Raw genomic sequence first — 21686 nt, 5'->3', positions numbered from 1 at the left:
TAGGGACCCCAAGCCAATGGAGGGGAAGTGAAGCTGTGTTCAGAGCATCTAACTTTCAAGCATTTCTGTCTGCAGGATATTGCCTGGGTCAGCAGTTTTTACATCCGCTATTTCATCACATTTGGCCCTTTCTACGGAATCTTTGGAACCATGTTGCTCATATATTTGGTCAAGTAAGAAAGCAAGAATGTCCGCTTTTTTTCCATAACCCTGGACAGTCCTCTTACCTTCCTTATCTAATCTATTTGTGGTTAGCATAGGATTATGACACCATGCCCCATTCTCTGTAACTGGGACATTTCCAAGACAATATAAAAAATAAATTAATTAATAAATTGAAATAGTTAAGTAAGAAGAACTCCCTAGAAAAAAATTTTTACTCAATCTACTTTTTCCCCACTTGCTTAATTCTCAATTGCAGTATTTCACCTGATCCTCAAATCTTTTAAAACTGTAATCCAGTTAAACATCATAATCTTTGCCAAAGATGATGGAACAGAAGAAATTTTTTTAAGTTATTTTAGGACTAGAGATTTTCCCACAATCAAAATGGCTTCCCCTGAATAGTCCTCTTCCTTCAACTTCCCAATTGATTCCCCCCTCATGATTTCACTTTATTATTCTATATCCTACCTAATAATATGGATAATGTTAGTTAATATGCATTAGGCACTTTTCTGAAGGCTTAACATGCATTATCTTATTGGTGTAATCCTCCTATAATCCTGTAATGTAGATAGTATCATCTTTATTTTCTGCGAAGGAAGCTGAAGCACAGAGAGATTAAATTACTTGCCCAAGGCTATAGAGCTAGCAAGGTCCAGGGGCAGTGCAGTAGAACTTGAACCCAGCTCTCTCTGATGACAAAACCCTGGCTGTCATTCACTTTGCATATGCCCTTAAATCACCTAAGTATCTTTTGATCCTTGCACCAATGCTACAGCAAACTTTGGGGCACTGCTTCTGCACACTACGCAGCAAGGCAGTTCATGTGACCAAATAAAGGGCCTCCAAAGAGGAAAACAAAGGACTACTATTTTATTAAAACCTTTGAGTCCCTTGCACTTCCTCCAATGCTCAGTCAGCTCTGCCAGCAATTATGCAAGCCCAGTAATTGCAACTGTAACACCCCAAGGAGTCATCGCTTCCTCCTTTTATTCTCCAAAAGGTTTCTTGAAAGTCCCTGGATTGCGTGTGTTACGCAGATGAGCCACATACCAATGAAAATGAGCAGAGAGGAGAACAGAGACTGGCTCAGTACTCAGGTAATAACGAAGTTCCTGGGAGAGGATCTTTCAAAGCATTTTAAGCCCAGACAGTTTGATTTCAGAGCCTTTGAACCACCTGTCAGTAAACTACAGTCCCAGGGTCAAGTCTGACCCACAACTTATTTCTATAAATAGTTTTCTTGGAACACAACCATGTTCATACATTTTTATATTATCTATGAATGCTTTCATGCTACAATAGCAGAATTAAGAAGCTGTGACAGAATTAAAATATTTGCTGCTTGTCACTTTATAGAAAAGATATGCTGACCCCTATTCCCACATGACACAGCCTTTCAAGTGAATCTGAGATGCCTAGAATTACAGAATGAATTTGACACCAAGAAGGCCACTGGAATGCACCTCATTTCTTTGTACAGGTAGAGAGGCTCACTGAGGAGACATGACATGCTCTCCATGCATGGTGTGAGTGATGTCAGAGCTGTGACTGGTGCAGCACACCCCGCCCCCTCGGCCTTCTGCTAGCTGTGCCATAACTGACTGGAGAACCCAGTAATCATTCTACTTCCTTCTCCGAGCCCATTTCCAAATTCAGTGGACCTTCCATAGGGCGTAGAGTAACAGTTCTCATAGTGTTTTGGTCACAGAACTGCTTAAAAGTTACTGAGAGCCTCAAAGAGCTTGTGTTTGTACAAGTTATTTATATTCTTGGATATCTACTATATTTGAAATTAAAACTGAGAAACATTAAAATATTATGGATTAATTATGAATTTATTATGAATTAAAATAAGAATCAAACCCATACATGTTAGCATCAGAGTGATGGTGCCATCCCATGTTAGTAGCCTCTGGGAAAATCCACTATAGAAGCATGAAAAAGTGAGAATGAAAAGGCAAAAAATGTCTTAGAAGTATTACTGAACTAGTTTTGACCTTGCAGATCTCCTGAATAGTGTCTTAGGGAACCCCAAGTTTCTCTGAAGAACATCTTGAGAAACGCTGACATAGAACAACCCAAAATAACATTCAAAAGGCAACAACCCCAACTAGAATTAAGCCTTAGAACGGCATTGAATAAAATAACATTCATAGGGGATCTTATTCTTGGCAGTCTGGAGAAGCCGCAAATTCCTCAGGATGATACTTTGTCAATGCAGAAAGCATCAGATTACAAAGGAAAGTACTTACATTGAATGCACTTCTATGCCCAGAAACCCTTGGTTAAAATCCTTGAGTGCCTTGTTCCCCATTTGGAAGCCTTTAAGGTCCACTCTATGGAAATGGTATTCTAAGCCCTACAGTCTCTACCAAAATCCTATACTCTCACTTCCATCTGTCAAGGCCCTCATTTGTGACACCTTAGTCTTCTGTACCCAAAGACTGATGATGACTTAGCCCCTCAAGTCCTATACACTTTTTTATATCTATTGCCATATATATACTTCTTAGAAAATGTCTTATTGGCAGTTTAAATTGGAAGTTATTTATCTAGGAGCATCTATCTTTTTTATTTCTCATAATTTCTTACACAAAAGAGGTACTCAATGAGCACTTGTTGAATGATCGAAGAAAAAGAACAACGAAACATTGTTTCTGTTTGACACTTGAGCTTATTTATATCTGATGCAAGATTTTTCTTTGCAGGTCTTGGCCACCTGTAATGTTGAACAGTCCTTCTTCAATGACTGGTTCACTGGGCACCTGAACTTCCAAATCGAGCACCAGTGAGTGATTGAAACAGTCCATGATAGGGGTGTGGGCTCTGATGTATAACAGACCCCATACAGTCCAGAGCAGAGCCATAGGCTTGGGATCTCCGAAGGGGAAAAACCGAACCATAATTCTCTAAAGGCTTCTATCTTTCTGCTAACATCAATGGTAAGGAAGGAAAGAAAGAAAAGAAGGAGGTATTACAATCATTAGTAAATAGAGTGAAATCTTGTAAAAATGCCAGTGACTCGGTTTCCAGATTCTTATGGATTTAGAAAGTGTCAATTGGTTTCTTTGCATTTGGCTTTTTGGGAAAACCCAAGAAAAATCACACCACTTGGGTAACCAAGTTGTGTTGAAACTTGTTATTTATTTATTTATTTATTTATTTATTTATTTATTGGGGTGACATTGGTTAACAAAACCATACAAGTTTCAAGCATACAACTCAACAAAACATCATCTGCCCACTGCATCATGCACTCATCACCCAAAGTCTTTCTGTCCCCATTTTTCCCCCTTTGCCCACCTCAACCTACCCCCATCCCCTTTCCCTCTAGCTAACGCCACACTGTTGTCTGTCTTGTGTTATGTATATATATTTTTTGATCAATCCCTTCACCTTCTTTGATCTAGCTCCCCAAGCCCCTCCCCTCTGACAGCTGGCAGTCTGTTCCATGTATCCATGTCTCAATTTCTGTTTATCAGTTTATTCTGTTCATTAGATTCCTAAATACCTATCTGTCTATATATTTAGGTTACATAATAATCAATAATGAAATTCAGTCTCTGCTGCAATTTCCAAATGGTATCTGGAAATACTTTACCAATGGGTCAGTTAGGCGGACATGTCCTAAAGAAAGAACAAATTATAACCGTTTCAGAGTTATTTCTCCAGAATATTCAGGGGAGAGACTTCCCATATCCTTTTGTCTAAGCCATTTCTGTGATAGTTAGAGAAGGAAAGAGATGTTGTACCTATTCATAAGATTTTCTCATCCTTTCTTTCATGTTAGTCCTTTGAAATCCCAGCAAAACAAGACAGTATTTTTATTTACATTTCATCAAACAGGAGGCAAAAGTCAAGAAAGTCATCTGGCTAATTAGTAAAACCCTTGGATATAATCCCATCTTTTCTCACTTCTTATCCCTATCCTAGAACTTTTCTCATAAGCCATGACTAGAATTTACTGACTACTCATCTATTCACGATGGAGGAGTCAGATGGATAGAGAGAGACAGACACACACAGGGAAACAGAGAAGGAGGATGGCTATCTCCAGCTCTCTGCATAATTCAGAATGCTAGAAAACTCCATGCTTTCAGAGGAGCTGGCCAAATACTAAACATTTCTGATGGAGCTAATATTTATTTTCTTAGCTTTTCCCAAACATTGCCACCCACAGGGCTCACAGAAAGTTAAGAGATAAGAGTATTTGGTGAGAGTTTTTTTTAACTTCCAAGAGCAGAAGTATTGTGCAAGGTCAAGGTGGGGTCTGAATTGCTGACGTAATTTTATTTAGTAATGGGGAAAGAAAACTCTTTCATGTTTCTCTGTCAGTCTGTTTTATATGCCTCCTTTCTGTTTCCCTAGTCTGTTCCCCACTATGCCTCGCCATAACTATCACAAGGCGGCACCTCTGGTGAGGTCCCTGTGTGCCAAACACGGATTGCAGTATGTGAATAAGCCCATGTTGAAGGCGTTTGGAGATATCGTCAGGTAATAACAGAGTCTCAATTCACAGCTCTCATTTTCCTTCACTGCCTGTCCCCAGACTATTCACTGGCTTGTGACTCATTCACCTGATAACCATTTATTAAGGGGCTCCCAGATGCCCAGCATGGACATGAACAGCAGCAACAAGAGCAATGAAAATAATAATTCTTAACATTTACCTTCTGCCTTCTAGGTACTTCTTAATGAAAATGCCTTTCTGTCCTACTAAATTTCAAGCTTCTTGAAACCAGGGCTGTGTACTATTTGTCTTTGTATCCCCTAGAGGGCCTTTGAGGGTTTGAGAACTTAACTGGGAGGGATTCTCAAATCATCTGGTCCAGGGTTGCAAACAAAGATGCTTGCAAGGTCCAGCGGGACATAAATGTGTGAATCAGGCAGGGGTAGACAGACCCCAGGGGGGGACTGACCAAGAATGGCGAGGTCTGACGGAACTGAAAATTCATACTCATCCTGAAGCATTCACAGTTCCCTAGAGACCATTGTGCTGGTCAAACTAAACAGCCAGTGATCTGGGTTTGATAACTTCTTCTCCTTTTAGAATTGGGGGGAAACAAGCAAACAAAAGCGCAGTATCTTGAATGAGGAAAACAAGGTCAGGGCAGTTCCGGTGTGATCCCTGACTTGTGTTCTAGTTTTGGACTCTACCACTCTCTTCCCTCCCTGCCCTCCAGATATCCGGCCTCCCTTCATTTGTTGCATTAACCCCTGCCCCTTGCCATTTAATTTCCTTCATCCCCTGTTCTTCTGCCCTGACTGTTCTTCCAACCTGCCACCAGCCTTATCACTTTATCAATTTCCATTTACTCTCCACAGCTCCTCTCAAATGCCTTTTCCTCCTCAATCTTCCCTGGTCCCTATGACTAGGTCCCATGCTTTTGCAGCACCTGGTTCTCTTCATTCATGACCTTTGTCACAGTCATGACTAAATAACATGTTGGGTAATAAATTCTAGTATCTCCTACTAAGCCAGGAACTCCATGTGGAGAGGACTCAGCTCTCTCTGATTCATTGCTGTATCCCCAGAGCCCAGAACAGTGTCTTTCACATTATAGAATAGGATGGGTAGGTAGATACTGGATGAGTTGGTAATAGTTGTATGCTTTATCTTGTAAAATCTCAGTGAAGCATTTGTTTAATACTAGAAAAAAACGTGGGTGATGGCTTGGGGTTCAGAAGAGAATAAATGAAAGAAAAACTCAATCTCCTCCATAAAGGAAAGGTGACCTCACTTGCTAAAAAAAAAAAAAAAAATTTAGTGTACTTGACTTCTTCCACTGGGCAGTAAAGACATTTTTCACATATGGCTGAAAATGACAACATGGCCTCACACCAAGTGAAAGAGCAAATGTGTCATGGAGTAGCAACCCTCACCTGAGACTCTCACCTCCTGATGATCTTGTTCACTCCTTCCACAGGGCACTGAAGAAATCCGCAGCCCTCTGGGTGGATGCCTACTACGAAACATGATGCAGAACTCCAGCCTTGACGTGCATACAATTGTATCTCTCAAGGGGGGCTGGTGAATGTGCAAGAACTCTTCCCACCTGTCAATGCCACTGGCATACCCTTGGAATGTGAACTCTGAGGACACACGATAACCCCTTCCCTGAAGTTTTCCTCTGCAAACAAGAAGCAGAGGGAACACAAGATGGCTTTGGCCAGGCTAAAAAATGGGAGATGGGACCCCTATGTTTTTATTTTTTCAAAAGGATCTTGAACTTAGTCCTACCAACAGACCTTAGTCAAATCATCTCAGTCACTGGGCATAAGCACAGGAGCCATGGAGAAGTTTCGCTGATGACGTGGACATTGAAAGGAGTGGGCCAAGTAGAGACCCTGAATGGAGCACTTTTTGAAAAACAAAGCAGTTGCTCTTAGAAGAAAATCATGTATTTAAGAAGTTCCTGTTGAAGCACAAATGTTTTGCTTATTCCTTTTATAAATGTTGGAACTTTTTCTTTAAATGTTGAGTGTAATTAACATTAAAATCTCTTTAAATATTTCAATATTCATTTCAGATTTTCATTATTGTACTGCATATGTGTAATTGGTATGTATATATTTCTTTCCAAGTTATAAAACTTCTGAAAGGCACTTCCTACATTCAGTCCCAACAGCAACTGATAAGCAAGCTAAGTTCCATGCTAAAGGTAACTTGTGCTCTGCCTAAGAATAGACTGTCATGGAGTCTAAGGTCTGTTTGCCTAAACCCTACCCACCAAACAGAACTGCCAAACCTCATCATTAGGTGACTACTGAAAGAAAGGGATTTGTTTTCTGTAAGGTAGACCCTGGGCTGTGTCACCAAATTAAGGCTTGGCACCAAATTAAGCATGTCTTAGGACTAGACAGTTTCGATGTTAGAACGATGAGTTGACACTCTCAGTAGCTAGCGTACTGATGTTCAGTGTGTCTGTGCTTTTGCTCATCTATTCATGGGGGGCAGCTAACAGATGACTTTGGCTGCAGGGAGAGAAAACAAACAGCACAACCTCCCTCCCCCACTCTATGCAAGTCAGCACTAGGGGTTTATCTGTTGTCTGAAATACCACCAGGAAGCATTTTATTCCCTTCTCCCAAACTCTGCAAGATATTTGGGGTTCTTTTGGTGTCTTATTTTAATCCCTGAGTTCTAGAAACCCTGTGGCAGAAAAAGAAAGTGTGGTGACTTGAAAGAAGCCACTGGGGCTGAAGCTAAGGGAGCACAGGTCAGAGAGTGGCACAAGGTGGGACAATGACGGAAAATACAGTAAATTGCTCATACCTCCTAGGGGTTAGTCATGCATGCCAAAACAAAGAAAATAAGAACAGGCTGTCTAGAAGGATTGGGCATTGAAACGGTAGTGATATTCAGTAAGGCAGTTGCGTAGGGAATGAAGAGGAAGAAAAGTTTGGTTGACTTCATGATTCTTCATAATGCAAGCCCTAGATGGATCTGACAAAAGCCAAGATTCCTCCTGTGGGTGGATCTATAGATGATTTCTCCTGCCTGAAATCAGGGTTGCAAGTGGGAGTGGAGCACAGTGATTGGTTTTCTCTGTCTCCTGTGGTCCAACTCCCAGCGATGCTCAAGCATCATTTGTTCTCCGGCTCACTAGAAATAGCAACCAGACCTCCCCCTGGACACACGTACAACCTCAAAGTGCTTCTCCCTCAAGGTCAAAACTAGCCCACATGGCAGTTCTTCAAATGGAGTTGGTTACTGTGAAACTGAACAAATCTGGGAGATTTAGACAGATCACTTAAAGGAAACACGTAAAATCTGTTCAAAAATGTTCTAGGTAAGGACAAAAGTTTATAATAGAGTAAATATTAACTTTCTTAGTGCTAGTCAATAAAATAGTCCTTTTCCTAAATTCAGTCTCTCAATTGATTTCTCTCTCGTATTTGCACCCGTGAGGCATGTGACTATATTTCTATTACTTGTTCAATAAGCTTCCCGGAGAAGGAGCACAAAGGCCTGTTACTTTGACAATTCCCCAGCTCTCTAACCACTAAATTAGAATTTAGATGATCCAGTCTGCAGGTCATTCCATTTCTGCTCTCCATACTGTAGTGTTCTAATGATTCCTGACTGTTATATTACAGTTCTACCTAAAACACTTCAATAAAGATCAACCTGGAAAGCTCTGGGAATAAAGATCAACCTGGAAGACTGCCAACATAGTCTGCCTGCACTGGCCCTTCCCCGTGCACCCTGCCCCACCTTGTACCACGCTGGCCTATGCTCCCTCTGCTGCAGCCCCAATGGCTTCTTCTGAGATGTCACAGTGCCTTCTGCCATAGGGTCTTGGCTACTAAACCCAGTGTCAGAACCTCTGTGTCACTCCTCTGCTCTCATTCCTTCTCACCTGGTTAGTTGTCACTCACTTGCCGATCCCAGGGAAAATCTCCACTAAGTCACAGCCTCCTATGATGTGCTGTACAGCAATTACTGCAGGTATAATTTTACATTCATTTGTATGATTCCTTAATTAATTTGTCTTCCCTGCTAACCTTCAATATCTGTGAAAGTAGGGCCTGCCTGATATGTTAAAGTCACTCAATAAAGATATACAGGAGGAAGAAAGGAAGGGAGGAAAGAAGGAAGGAAGGGAGGGAGGGAGGGAGGGAGGAAGGAAGGGAGGGAGGGAGGAAGGGAGGAAGGGAGGGAGGAAGGGAGGAAGGGAGGGAGGAAGGGAGGAAGGGAGGGAGGAAGGGAGGGAGGAAGGGAGGGAGGGAGGGAAGGAATATATGTAAATGTAATCCTAACTAGATAGAAAGATAAATTTTATCTAATATGGGAGAGGCACTTTCATATTCTAACTCTGAATTATTAAAATTCTTACCAGTACTTAAGAGTATCTGCCAAGCAATTAGTACTGAACTATACCCTTCATGGGCATTATTTTATTTAATCCTCCCAATAATCCCATGACGCAAGTCCTATAATTAATCTCATTTTATAGATGAAAAACTTGGGACTTAGGGAGGCCAAGCAACTTGCCTGATGTCCCAGGCAGGAAGCGGTGGAGTCGAGATTCAGATACGAGGATATATGACTTCATAGTCGACGCTCATTAATTTCCATGCCAGGAAATTCAAAGTAAAAGGGAATTAAGTGGCATTTGGAGACATGACAGTTGGCACTTCCGGAATATCTCTAATAGTTTCCCAGAAGCTGATGGAGTAAGAATTGCTACCTGAGCAAGAGCAAGTGCCCTGGAGAAGGAAAGGCGGAGGAGTATGTGACAGGCACAGTGGCAACTTGGAAAAGGTCCCTGTGATGAACTCCTACTAACCAATCCTAAAAGAGTATCCGGCTCAGAAAAATTTCACTCAGGAGTAGTGAAGCTGAGATTGAACTTTTAACCACATCAAACATTGAAGAACAGGATGAAAACATGGATTTGAGATGTGGTGACTTAGTGTGATTTCAACCCATGGAAAATTCACCATCTCTGTCTTTACACGGACTGAACCCTTTCCTTTAAAGCTGTACTCTTCCTGGCAAAATTTGCCTGTGAGAAATTGTGTGTTTTCAGTTAGGCATTAAGGAAGGATGACTGGATTAGAAGTCAGGGACTTGGATTCTAATTTCAGCTTGCTAATTGAATACTCTACAATGAAATTGGCCAGGTCACTCATACACTTCATACCTGAATGTGCAAAACAGGTGTGGGGCATAATATTACCTGGCCCACATGCATCATAGCGTGGTCAGGACAATCAAATGAAGTAAGGCAAATGGCATAGTTTCACAAGGCGGGAACACCCATCTGATGCTGGTTATTATTATTATAACAAGGGTTCCTCCCATCCTGGACCCACCAAAAAAAGCAAAAGAGGCCAGAGAGTCACACAGACCCACAGATTGAAAAGGCAGTGAATCATTTTAACAACGACAGTATGAGAGGCTTTCCCCAGATGAGAGGCTTATGAATCACAAGCAAGAAAATGACTTCTCCTGTTCCAACAAGTAACACCCAAGAGTCACCCTCCATGTCTGACTGAATTAAATCCCCTGAGACAGGCACTCAGAGCTCAGGCTGAAGGAATTATAGAGAGCCAAGGGTTCTAGTTATCCAAACTTCTGGTTAACTACAAGAGTACACAATTCTCTTGGTTGAAAATTATGCCAAATATAAGTATACAAATTAAGCAATAACTGTTGTGTAAATCAGTATAATATAAACAACTTTCTTGACTATTTCCTTGCTAATTATCTAATCATCTGCCCTAAAGATGCAGGAAGTAGAGGAGAATGAACTTAAACTCTACAGAAGGCAGGAATATACTCAGGTAATTTTTTCTTTCTCAACATCATTTATGAAAGTTTGCAAACAGACAGCAACAGTGAACATCAGCATAGTCATCACCGAAATTTCAACTTGAACATCTTAGGAAACTTTTCTCATTTAATATCCATCCATCTGCCTATATCTCTATTCATTAATCCCCTCATTTTTATGCATTTTAAAATAAATTTATAGGGGGCTAACTTTTAAAAATAAACCTCACATTAGGCAGACAACAAAGTATATTTCTTCTTTCAGGAAAGAATTGGTGAAAATTGTGTAGCCATTTATTTCATCTTTGGAGAAATTTAAGGGAATTTTGCTATTTTGAGGGACTATAATAGAGTTAAATCCCTGCAAAATCAATTGTTACTGAAAACAGAATAAAGCTTCTCATGCCAACATTAATCTTTCATTGTCTTTTATTTATGCTTATATATTTATCTTCATTATTCTCTTTCATTTGTCACTTACCACCTATCATTTATGAAGTGAACAAGAGAGGCAGGAGCCAGCCTCTTAGAGCTTACAATCTACTGGAGAAGACTGTCAGTAAACAAGTAAATGGAAGAAGAAAACAGATGATTACAGGTAAAGAAAATAGAAGGGTGTCATGAGAGAGAATGATGAGCGGGGGTGTAGTTTGGATAAGGGGGTCAGGGACAGGGGAATGTGAGAAGAATGTGGAGGAGCCTGCCCTGAGATCCGGATGAGCAGGCGACAGAAGCTAGGCCCTGAGGCAGGAACTAGGTTGTGTTCAAAGAACAGAGTGGAAGATGTGTATGACCCGCAAACTGACTGTCATTTTCTCTGAGAAGTCTTCCCAGTCTTACCTGACCAGGTTAATTCTCCCTTTATAAGCTCTTGTGGCCTGTGCACCTCACTGAGTCAATTTACTTCTGCCTGCACACCCCCTAGACTGAAAACTCAGAGGAGGGGCTGTTGGGCCTGCTGTCAGCACAGTCCTCAGGCTGGAGATAAAGATATCAGTCACCACAGTATGGTGGTTACCAGAGGGAGAGGAGGGGTCAGGGAGGGGTCAGAGGGTAAAGGGGGTCAAACAGTTGGTGATGGAAGGAGATTTGACTGGTTGGTGAACACACACAATGCAAAATACAGATAATGTATTGTGCATTTCAAACCTATATAATCTTAGTAACCAATGTCACCCCAATAAATTTAATGAAATTAGATTAAAATAGCAGTCACATCCATGGCACTGGGAGCCTTTCTGCCACTGGAGTGCTGCAGGTGTTGTGGACAGTGGAGTGAGCCCTTCCAGGCTGAGGCTTTGCAGGATAGAAACCCCATTCTACATTTCCTCTCCTCTACTCCTTACCCGTCATGCATTGGGCCACAGATAGAAAGATTGAGTCTACAACATATTTTGTAACAAAATCCCTTGGTGTGTAGAAATCATGAGGCATCAATCATTTTGGACAACAGAAAAATCCAGTAAAATTGTATCACAGTACTGTTCATAGAACTATATAAAGGATCAGGGTGATATCATTAGCTTAGGAGCAGACCCTATCAAAAGATATTAGGAATTGAGGGTCAAAGCATAGGGTTAGCTGACATGAAGGTGGTGACAAAAAAGAATCAGAGCCATGTGTCCAGGTAAGCATCACCTTCTTGTGCAGCAGGGTGGAGTGGTGACAAACAGGGAGGCGCTTCAGGTGAACAGGATCAATGTACCCTAGTTATGCTGTCTCCATAACAGACTATAGACCGTCAGAAAGGAAGGGATTTGGAGGCCAGCTACTCCCGCTCTCTCGAAGCTATTGACTTCTTGTGGGGTACCTGCAGGAGGCTGTACAGGACTCAGCTGACCTCAACCTGCTGGAGTCCAGCTGGCCTTCCCCTCAGGTAGTTTAAGCCACTAAGGGGCCAGCTGGAATTGGAGCTTGGCTTGCTTGTTTGGGTTCTGTTTGCCTTTACAGCAAGCTCTCCACACCACCACCTGCCCCACGCTGCTGAGGGGGCTCCATGGGATTGTTTTCTGTGTGACTCAGCTATTGAGTTCTCCAAAGAGGCCCAAGGAATCCAATCTTTATCTCCTTAGACCCCGCTGTACCCCTGTTAGCAGCTTTTCACCATTTTCAGTTTTGACAAAGTCCTTCACAAAAGCTTTTGAAACCGTTTTATGTTTCAGTTATACCTAGGATTGTTTCTGTAGGGGTTTTTTTTTGTAATGTCTTATGTGATTCATCTGCACTTTATTATAATCTACTCAGTCTTCTCAATCACAGTTAAATGGAACCACCATTCACACAATTGATTGGAGCAAATATGTAGGAGTCAAACTTCATTTCTCTCTTCCTTTCACTATCTAAATTCAAACCAAAAGCAATCCCTTTAAAGGCTACCTTCTCAAAATAGTACAATTAAGTATCATTATCTCCATTTCCCTTATACTACCCTTGTCAAGCCACTATTATCTCTCAATCAAAAAACCACAGAGTCTCATACACGGTCTCTCAATGTCCATTCTTGCTCTTATAACCTATACCCCGATCAGCAGCAGGAACCATCTGTCCAGCGCTATGGTCTCCTGTCACTTCCCCCACTAACCGCAATGGCTCCCTATCATACCCCGAGGCCTGATATGGTAAGATCCTTACTGGGTCTCTGACACAATGTGTGACCTGTTCCCCCTCAGTTGCTCCAGGCTGCTTTCTTGTCTTTGGAACACACAAGCCACACTCCTTCTAGATGCTGTCTTTCCCTCAGGTGGGTTTGCTCTCCCCACTGTGCCATCTCTATAAAGCATCTCCTGACTGAGGCGGTCTCCTCTCAGGCAACTTCACTCCATGACATTTTATTTTCCTCATAGCAGAAATATTAGGGAAGAAATATAATATTTGCTTATTAGGGAGGGTTTTTTTGTTTACATTCTGTTCTCCACACACACCGGGATGCAAATTCCATGGGTTATATCCATATGTCCCTGTTTCCTATGAGTCCCAAGTGCCTAGAACAGTGCCTCACACATAGTAGGTGCTAATAATACCTATCACCTTAACATAGAACACTTAACGTAGAATCACCAAATGTATGTGTTTCCTCGAGAACACAGAAGATTTTGGTTCTGTTCAAACTTTGGGTGTGGCTCAGCCCGATGACTGAGATCTTAAATTCTGGATTCAAACTGACTTATTTGAATTCCATGTTCATCTCGTACTATTCGTGTAGTCATGGCTGACTCATTTTGCCTCTCTGAGCCTCAGATCCTTTATCTATAACATGCAGATAATAGCAGTACTTATGCCATAGGATCACGTGCAGATTAAACAAGATGTACAGGTGAAACCTATCAGCCCTGTGCCTTGAAATGGCAAACCCTCAGTAAACATTTTTACTATTACTGGCATTGGTTTTGTGTTTTGAATAGTCACCGCTATAAAATAGAAGGGGTAATTTCTCTACTAAGGTCTTGCCTTTCATTCACATACATTCATTTATTTATTCCATGAAGATTTGGATACAAACTAGTTCCAGACTCGGTGCTAGGTATGGCCTACCCAAATACAAAAAAGTATGCTTGCCTACAAGGAGCTCACCATCCACAGGAAACAAATGATTCAAGTAAGTAATTAGCACATAGATACCCACAGACTATGGGAAGAAAAAGAAAAAGACCTAAATCGCAGGGGCTGGGGAGGAAGCGATGCCCATTTCCCTGAACCAAGAGTCAAAGGATGAGAACATGTGTGTGCACATGCTCTTCCAACACCACTGAGGCAGCCACGTCTGGTTCGTCAGCTCTATATTACAGATGGAGAAACTGAGGTTTGGAGTAAGCACAAGAGCCAGTATGCAAAACCAGGTTTATAAAATCAAGATCAGCCCCAGGCTGCCACAGATGGTCCCTAAGCTCATGGAAGCAAATAAGACAAAAAGTCTCTAAAGGACAGAAAGTTGAAAAAAAAAAAGTTTTTAATGGTCTCAACTGGGACGCTCAATACTGTGCACTCAACCCGACCCACCGTGTCTGAAATTCTCATGGGAATAGGTCTTAATCCCACAGCCCTCAAGAATAAATACCCCATTTGTAGCCAAAGCAAAAATATCACCTTGCAGCAAGTGTAGAAAAGGATTTCTATCATAAATGTGACTTTTTAAAAAAGTAACCCTTGGTATATTTTTCTAAGCAGACGTTTGCTGTAGCCTCTGGGAGGCCAATCCAAGCTTGGAAGCCAGAGAAATACACCAGGAATTTTATCTTTGGTTCTTTTCAGACTCCAGAAAATCCTACTCCAGAAACTCAAAAGCGGAACCAGTAGCAGAAGCTGCTGAAGTGTGAGTAGGGAGAACTTGGAACATTCAGGACCTAAAACAATGCCTCAGATATTGTCAAGGCTTTGTAGAAGTTTTGCAAATGGAATTATTCATCTCAGTTACCAGCTAACACTTTGGGAAAGGGAGAAGTCAGGTCTACACTCAAGTTTTACTTGACTTGAGGATATCTCTGAGTAGAATGGAGGTGGCCAGGGGCCAGGGTATGGGAAATGAGATCTTTGTCAGAGGGTACAAACTTCCAGTTACAAGATGGATTAAGTTGTAAAGATCTAATGTACAGCATGGTGACTGTAGCTAACAGTACTATACTGTACTCTTGAAAGTTAGGGTAGAGTTTAAATGTTCTCCCCCTGACAGCAACATGGTTACTGAGTTAGGTGAAGGATGTGATAACTAACCTTAATATGGTAAACATTTTGCAATATATTCATGTATCAGATTATCACAACACACACCTTATACTTTCATAATGTTAAATGTCAATAAAGCTGGGTGGAAACAGAATATATCCAAAAAAAAAAAAAAGGAAAAGTTTGTTGTAGTTTAATATAGAAAATACTGCCAATTAGAGCAACACCTCTTCATTGTGTATACTGTGAGTCCCTATTGCCTCTTGCCCTTAGCTTATTCAAAGCACTTTCTCTGCTTGGAGTTGCCTTCCCTAGCCACACAGATCGCTCCCTTACAATCCCAATTTTAAAGTTACCTGTTTCAAGGAAGGTTTCTATAACAAGGTTCTTCTAACAACATGAGATCGTTCTCTAAACTACAGTGAAGCAGCATTTGGTTCGCACAGATCCTTTTGGGCACTGTTAACTCTGACTTTTGTCTCAGAGAATCACCATAACAATGGAACTTGAGGACTATGGCTATAACTACAGTAATTCACCATTTTTTACCCTAAACATTGTTTCTAACAACTGAGATGCTCAATCTTTTTCCTTCGAACTTACTTGACCTCTTTTAACCTGAATTAGTAATATCCCTTGTCTCTGTAATATCTTAGGTGTGGCCTTGATTTCATAAACTGGCAGCATTTTTGACTTGCTGAGAGATGGTATGTCTGTGACCTGTGCTTAACAGCAATCTAAGGGGTAAAAAATACATACAAAATTAGTCAATAATTACAAAAAGGTATAAAAATATACAGTGAGTATGTGCAACCAACAAATGGAATATCACCAATACCATTGAAGTCCTGGTATTATATGTCATGTAATCAATCAGTCAATAAGCTCTTTTTCTCAACATTATGTTTCTAAGCTTTGGGTTAGGAAATGTAGCTCTTGTGATTCATTTTCACTAACGCATAAGATTCTATTCCTTTCTATACCATTATTTATTTAATTGTTAGTTGTTTAATTTCTTTTTAGTTCTTGTCTATTATATAATTGCATGGCTTGATTCACATTTTTAAAATCCAATTTGACAGTCTTTGAATTTTAATGATGAGCTTAGACCATTTATATTTATTTTCCTTGCTAATTTACTAGATTTATTTATGCCTTCTCAGGTGATTTCTATTTGTCTTTTTCTATTATTCTTTTCATCACCTTTATTGGGTTTTGTATATTGAATGACCTTAAAATTTTATTTATTCTCCTACACTTAAAAAAATTCATGTTTATCTCTTGTAATTACTGAAAATATGTACATATAAGTAACAGTCTAAAGCACGAGGATTTTAGAGCACTGTAAACCTAGTGAACCCTCTAATCTTATATACTAGCGTCAGCTGATATTCTTAGCTTACACTTCCCCATGAACCATATTATTATTTTATACTACCTCTATTTATTCCAATTTTCCCACTTATTTACCAATTCCTAAGTTCATCATTTCTTTTGACTTTCTTCAGAGATCATATTCCTCTTTTCTGAATAATCGTCTTTAGAAGCATTTTTAGTGCACAGCTCTTTATGGTCAACTCTCTCCATTGTTTTTGTATGAAAATGTTTTTATAATCTATGTTTTTATTAGATTCTTATTTTTAAATACACAACTTTCATAATAATTAAAATTATAGTACAAGGAACACCAATTATTTTTCTTTTCATTTTGCTTTATCTCCAAGTGGACAAGTTTCAGGAGTTTGAATCAGGATTAAACTGATAAATGACTAAGATAAACTATAGATTGTTGAAAGGGTCCAAAATCACGTTTTAATATTACTTTACAAATGGGGACCTGTTTAACATGGCGAAAACAGGTCTTAATCTATGTTTCTTAGACTCACACATATTAGAGGTCAGTCTTCTGTGAAATCTTCTTCATTTAGAAAATGAATCCATGGCTCACATATTACTTTTGGTGTATTGGTTTCTTATCAAGAAAATAGAACTATTTGCAAAGCAATAAACCCTGATGTGAATGTTTGTCTGAAAATCTAATTTTAAAAAAGGAGGGGACATGAAATGCCAAAGGCTTTTTTTTCTTTGAAGAAATCACAAAGATTTTCCTTCTTTTCTTTGTCCTCCTCATGGTCCTTTCTAGATTTTTGGTAGCCATGACACAAGGAAATAGCACTGAAGTGACTGAATTCTTTCTGCTTGGATTTGGTGCCCAACACAGGTTTCGGTATGCCCTCTTCGTTGTATTTCTGGTCATCTATGCTACGTCCATGGTGGGTAATATTGGAATGATTCTACTCATCAAGACAGATTCCAGACTTCGAACACCTATGTACTTCTTCCTACAAAATTTGGCTTTTGTTGATATCTGTTATACCTCTGCTATCACTCCCAAGATGCTGCAAAACTTTATAGTAGAAAATATTTCAGTATCATTCAGGGGCTGTGTTATACAATTACTGGTTTATGCGACATTCGCAACCAGTGATTGTTACCTTCTGGCAACGATGGCCGTGGACCGTTATGTAGCCATCTGTAACCCACTTCAGTATCCCATTGTCATGTCCCGAAGAGCCTGCATCCACCTGGTCACTGGTTCATACATCATGGGCTCCATCAACGCTTCTGTGCACACAGGCTTTACATTTTCACTGTCCTTCTGCAATTCCAACACCATCAATCACTTCTTTTGTGATGTTCCACCAATTCTTGCCCTTTCATGCTCCAACACTGACATCAACGTTATGCTGCTCGCTGTCTTTGTGGGATTCAACTTGATGTTCACTGTGCTGGTCGTCATCTTTTCCTACACCTACATCATCGCCACCATCCTAAAGATGTCTTCCACCACAGGGAGGAAAAAAGCCTTCTCTACATGTGCCTCCCACCTGACAGCAGTCACCATGTTCTATGGAACCCTGTCATACATGTACCTACAGCCTCATTCCAGTAATTTCCAGGAGAATATGAAAGTGGCTTCTGTCTGTTATGGTGTTGTGATTCCCATGTTGAACCCCCTGATCTATAGTTTGAGGAATAAGGAAGTAAAGGAAGCTCTAAAAGTGATAGGGAAAAAGTTCTAGATTGGACCCAAACTGTTCAATTCAGCACATCAAGATATCCAATAGAGATGTTTGATCACTGTATAATGTTTCTGAAATTGAAAACACATTCACATCTTAAAGCAAGGCTATCTCTTTTAATAGATAAGTGTGCTTAGAATGTGAGAAATATAGAAACATGTCATGGGACTAATTTTCCCTTGAGTATAGTTTGAGAAACATAACTCATACTACCCATGAAGAAGGGCTTTATTGAAATTATTTAAAATATTAAGATGTATGCATGCACTTTACAAAGCACTTAAATGTTTTAAATATTTTAGCTATGTTCTTAAAGACAGGAAAACTCCAGTTTTGTAAATAATTAATGTTAAAACTGAATTGATTATTTTCTATTCCTTTTAACAAGTTCCCTAAATTGTTTACAAAGAGGGTCCTCATATGTTCTGTTTCAATTATTGCATAAACCCAAATATAAAATAAACTTATTTGAAAAACACCTTATGAGTCAGGCTATTATGCTTTCTACTTAAAATTCCCCTTCTCATTGCATTCTCTAGCACTTAAAACCAAAATTCTTATGTGATGTTATGTATTTTTACATTACTTACCCTCTTTAATCTGAATTCATCTCTTTCTTAGATAAAATAAGAAAACTTCTGGAAACATTTTATAGCTTTATCTCCACTAGAGATAGAAAATCTAGAATGTAGATATATTTAAAAACCTCAACAATGGTCATTTATTTATGAAAGGAATACAAATCATTTTAGTCCAGGCAAATAGTCTAAACTATAGGAATTCAATGAGAAGTTGAAGGGAGGCAAAGAGCCCATTGAATCGGGAAGACAGACTGTTGACGGAAGCCCTTTCGTAGATAGACTGGAGATAGAAACCCTCACGTGAATCTGGAGATGCCAGGCCAACTAGATGAAAGAGCAAGTTTCACATCCAATAACACCAACCAGTCTAATGGACTCGCCAGAAAAATGTACAGTTAGGTAACAGCACAGGAGAATTGGACCAAAAAAAGAAGGCATATTTTTCAAATACACTATCTTACTTAAATTCTAACAGAAGATAAAAAAAATAATTAACCTGAAGTCAGTGTAAGATAACTAGAATCTCCCCAACAAAGACTCTGCCTTTATGAAGGAGTTGATCTACTATCCAGGGCAGGTCCAAATATCCCAAAAGCCAGGCCCAGGGACAATAGCTGGATGATCATCAGAAAACAGACACAGAATGTCCTGAGGCCCTGGAGGGGAAAGCTGGAAACCCATGTATAGCATTGTGACTATAGTTAAAATACTCTACCATGTTCCCTTAAACTGTGCAGTTTGTTAAACTTTTTGAAGGGGATTATCCCAAGCAGCAGAGAAGGAGGTGGAAGAGTGACATCTAGAAGAACAAAAGCAAAGCAAGGATGGATAACTTAGCTGGCTTATCCTCTGGGAACTGCAACTCAAGCTCACAGGGGACTTTGATAAGCTATGTAGAATGTCCTGTGGAATTGGTCCTCTGAAGGACAAGAGGTTATGATACTTTTTCAGTTCCCCTCCCCCATTGCCAGGATCTTTCACAGCTCCTGAGCTATTCCTGAGGCAGAGAAACAGAGAGATAGCATCGAAAACCTGCCACCTGTAGCCCAGACAATGCTGTCCACCACAGATGCACAGAAATCAAGTGCTGAGGAATGTGGAGCAACACCCAGACTTTTCTGCTGCTCCACACAGCACAGTTCTAGCCAGTGAGATGTGAGTAGAAGTCCGCTGGGTTGGAGGAGAGCTTTTGTTTTCCTGATCAGGAGTATATGTGTGGTTGTCACCCTACCCTCCTGGATCCCTTCTCCTGCCTTGACAGACAAAGTGACACCAAGCAGCACAGTAGACAGGTCAGACTGTGAGACAACTAGCATATGGCGAAGACCAAGCAAATCACAAAAGTGTGGGTCTCAACTTCCAAAGATCATTGTGATGGAAAAATAAGTCCCTGTCTTTAAGCCAAAGTTGGGTTTTCATCCACTACCGGGGAAACCCATTCCTAACTGAGACATTGGTCAGACAGCAAGTACCGCTGTCAGTCAATTCACCAGCATTCTGACAATGTCTCCTTCATGGATGTGTTGGTTAATCAAAAAGCTACAGACTTAACCTAGCTTTCTCCTTTCACTGATGAAATCAAAGCTTTAACCGTAGCAGCTTTATAGCCAAATAAATCAAAGTCTCTTATTCCACGACTGTTATCTAAAATATGAGGCCTGTCCAGGAAGTATCCAGCCACCTACTATGAAAAATAGAGACATTTAGTGAAGAAGATGCAAGATACAAGAAACATTGTACATAGGACAATGACACCTCAGTCCCCTTCAAAGTAGGCCCTTGGGACCTCACACAGTTCTCCCAATCGCCATCAGCTGTCCTGTTGTATTTTCTTGAATCTCATCAATGGTTTGAAATTTCTTCCCTTTCAAAGGTGATTTTAGTTGGGGGAAAGGCCAGAAGTTGCAGGGTGCCAAACCTGGGCTGCAAGGAAGCTGAGTCACCTGGGTGATTTGATGTTTTGCCAAAAAACTCTGCATGGGACGTGATGTACGAGTGGGTGTGTTGTCATGATGAAGCTGCCAATCACTCAATGCATCATCCTCAAAAGCCTTCTCAATGATCTAATAGTTTCCACAGAGGAGTGTTCAAGCTTAACAGAAAATCTGGTGCAGATTTGTTGCCCTACTCATGCAGTCATTTTGAATGCAGCAACCACACAGTGCAACACTCACTCAAAGGCATCTACTGCCCCCACTAAATAATAAAGTTGTCATTGTTCATGCAAGAACATTCCAGTCCACACCCGTTGGCTGCCAGGTTACACCAGTGTTGCTCAAACCTTTCTCTTTATATTAAAAATGGCTAGACTTTTTCCAGACAGACCTCAGTATTCTGAAAGTGTAAGGTGCAACTGGAAGAAAGCTATCTTTATCCAGGGCTGATTTTTAAAATATACATATTTTTAGGAAAAAAAATAATCAAAAGTAATTTTTTCTTTAAATAAATAGACAATGGTTAAAATGATAATATAAAATACGCTCAAATAGTAGTTAACTCTGTCACACTAGGGACCATATGCTCTTAAATTAAATTAGCTTTGAATTTATTTATTTACTTACTTTTGGAGAGCCCTGCTGTTTGCTAATTAGGGTGCTTAGGTCAATTTTCTAGACCTAACACAGATTCTTAGACCTATAAAACATTCTCAACCTGACTCAAAACAAGAAAAAATGTTAAAGGAGTTATTCTTTAAGAAGGCAATACACATGGAGTCCCTAATGACAGTAACATAAATTAAATGTATCCTCTATAGAAAGCTTAAATGCACTTCAGCAGAAAACAACTACTGAACATTGTTTATTCTAATTCCACCTCAGCCCCAGGAACCTCAGGTTCTCCAGGGAGCAAGTATTGATCCCTCAGGCCCCACCTATAAACTCCCCAATTAGGAAGGAACCACACAAAGAGACC

The 21686-nt window shown here is 40.2% G+C and overlaps 2 protein-coding genes across 4 annotated transcripts in view; both read left to right on the top strand.

Moving 5' to 3' along the window:
• The window catches only part of LOC112320325 (fatty acid desaturase 2-like protein FADS2B), a 30248-nt gene extending 23570 nt beyond the window's left edge, over positions 1-6678 (top strand). The window contains exons 8-12 of one of the 2 annotated variants that reach the window (XM_024577792.4): positions 76-173; positions 1169-1265; positions 2877-2956; positions 4537-4662; positions 6096-6677. In XM_024577792.4, coding sequence (XP_024433560.2) covers positions 76-173; positions 1169-1265; positions 2877-2956; positions 4537-4662; positions 6096-6147 — 453 coding nt within the window. In that variant the 3' untranslated portion in view covers positions 6148-6677. Of the gene's footprint in view, positions 1-75; positions 174-1168; positions 1266-2876; positions 2957-4536; positions 4663-6095 lie in introns of both variants that reach the window. The other variant, XM_045185654.2, reaches the window with a different exon arrangement.
• A 7884-nt stretch (positions 6679-14562) lies between these two features.
• Positions 14563-18556, top strand: LOC112320288 (putative olfactory receptor 5AK3). Of its 2 annotated transcripts, none has more exons than XM_053925085.1 (2): positions 14563-14759; positions 17331-18556. In XM_053925085.1, the coding sequence occupies exon 2, from the start codon at positions 17380-17382 to the stop codon at positions 18190-18192; it is 813 nt and encodes a 270-aa protein (XP_053781060.1). In that variant the 5' UTR covers positions 14563-14759; positions 17331-17379; the 3' UTR covers positions 18193-18556. The 2 variants fall into 2 exon arrangements, with proteins under 2 accessions (XP_053781060.1, XP_024433516.2); XM_024577748.3 differs by having other exon boundaries at positions 17253-18556.
• Positions 18557-21686: the final 3130 nt, after the last annotated feature.

This window comes from Desmodus rotundus, chromosome 5 (genome assembly GCF_022682495.2).
Source record: "Desmodus rotundus isolate HL8 chromosome 5, HLdesRot8A.1, whole genome shotgun sequence".
Classification (NCBI taxonomy): domain Eukaryota; kingdom Metazoa; phylum Chordata; class Mammalia; order Chiroptera; family Phyllostomidae; genus Desmodus; species Desmodus rotundus.
The sequence above is the reverse complement of the archived record's forward strand: the minus strand, read 5'-3'. Positions and strand labels throughout refer to the sequence as shown.

Excerpts from the sequence above, each read along its gene's own strand:
- LOC112320288 (XM_024577748.3), top strand. The coding sequence starts at position 17,266 with ATGACACAAGGAAATAGCACTGAAGTGACTGAATTCTTTCTGCTTGGA.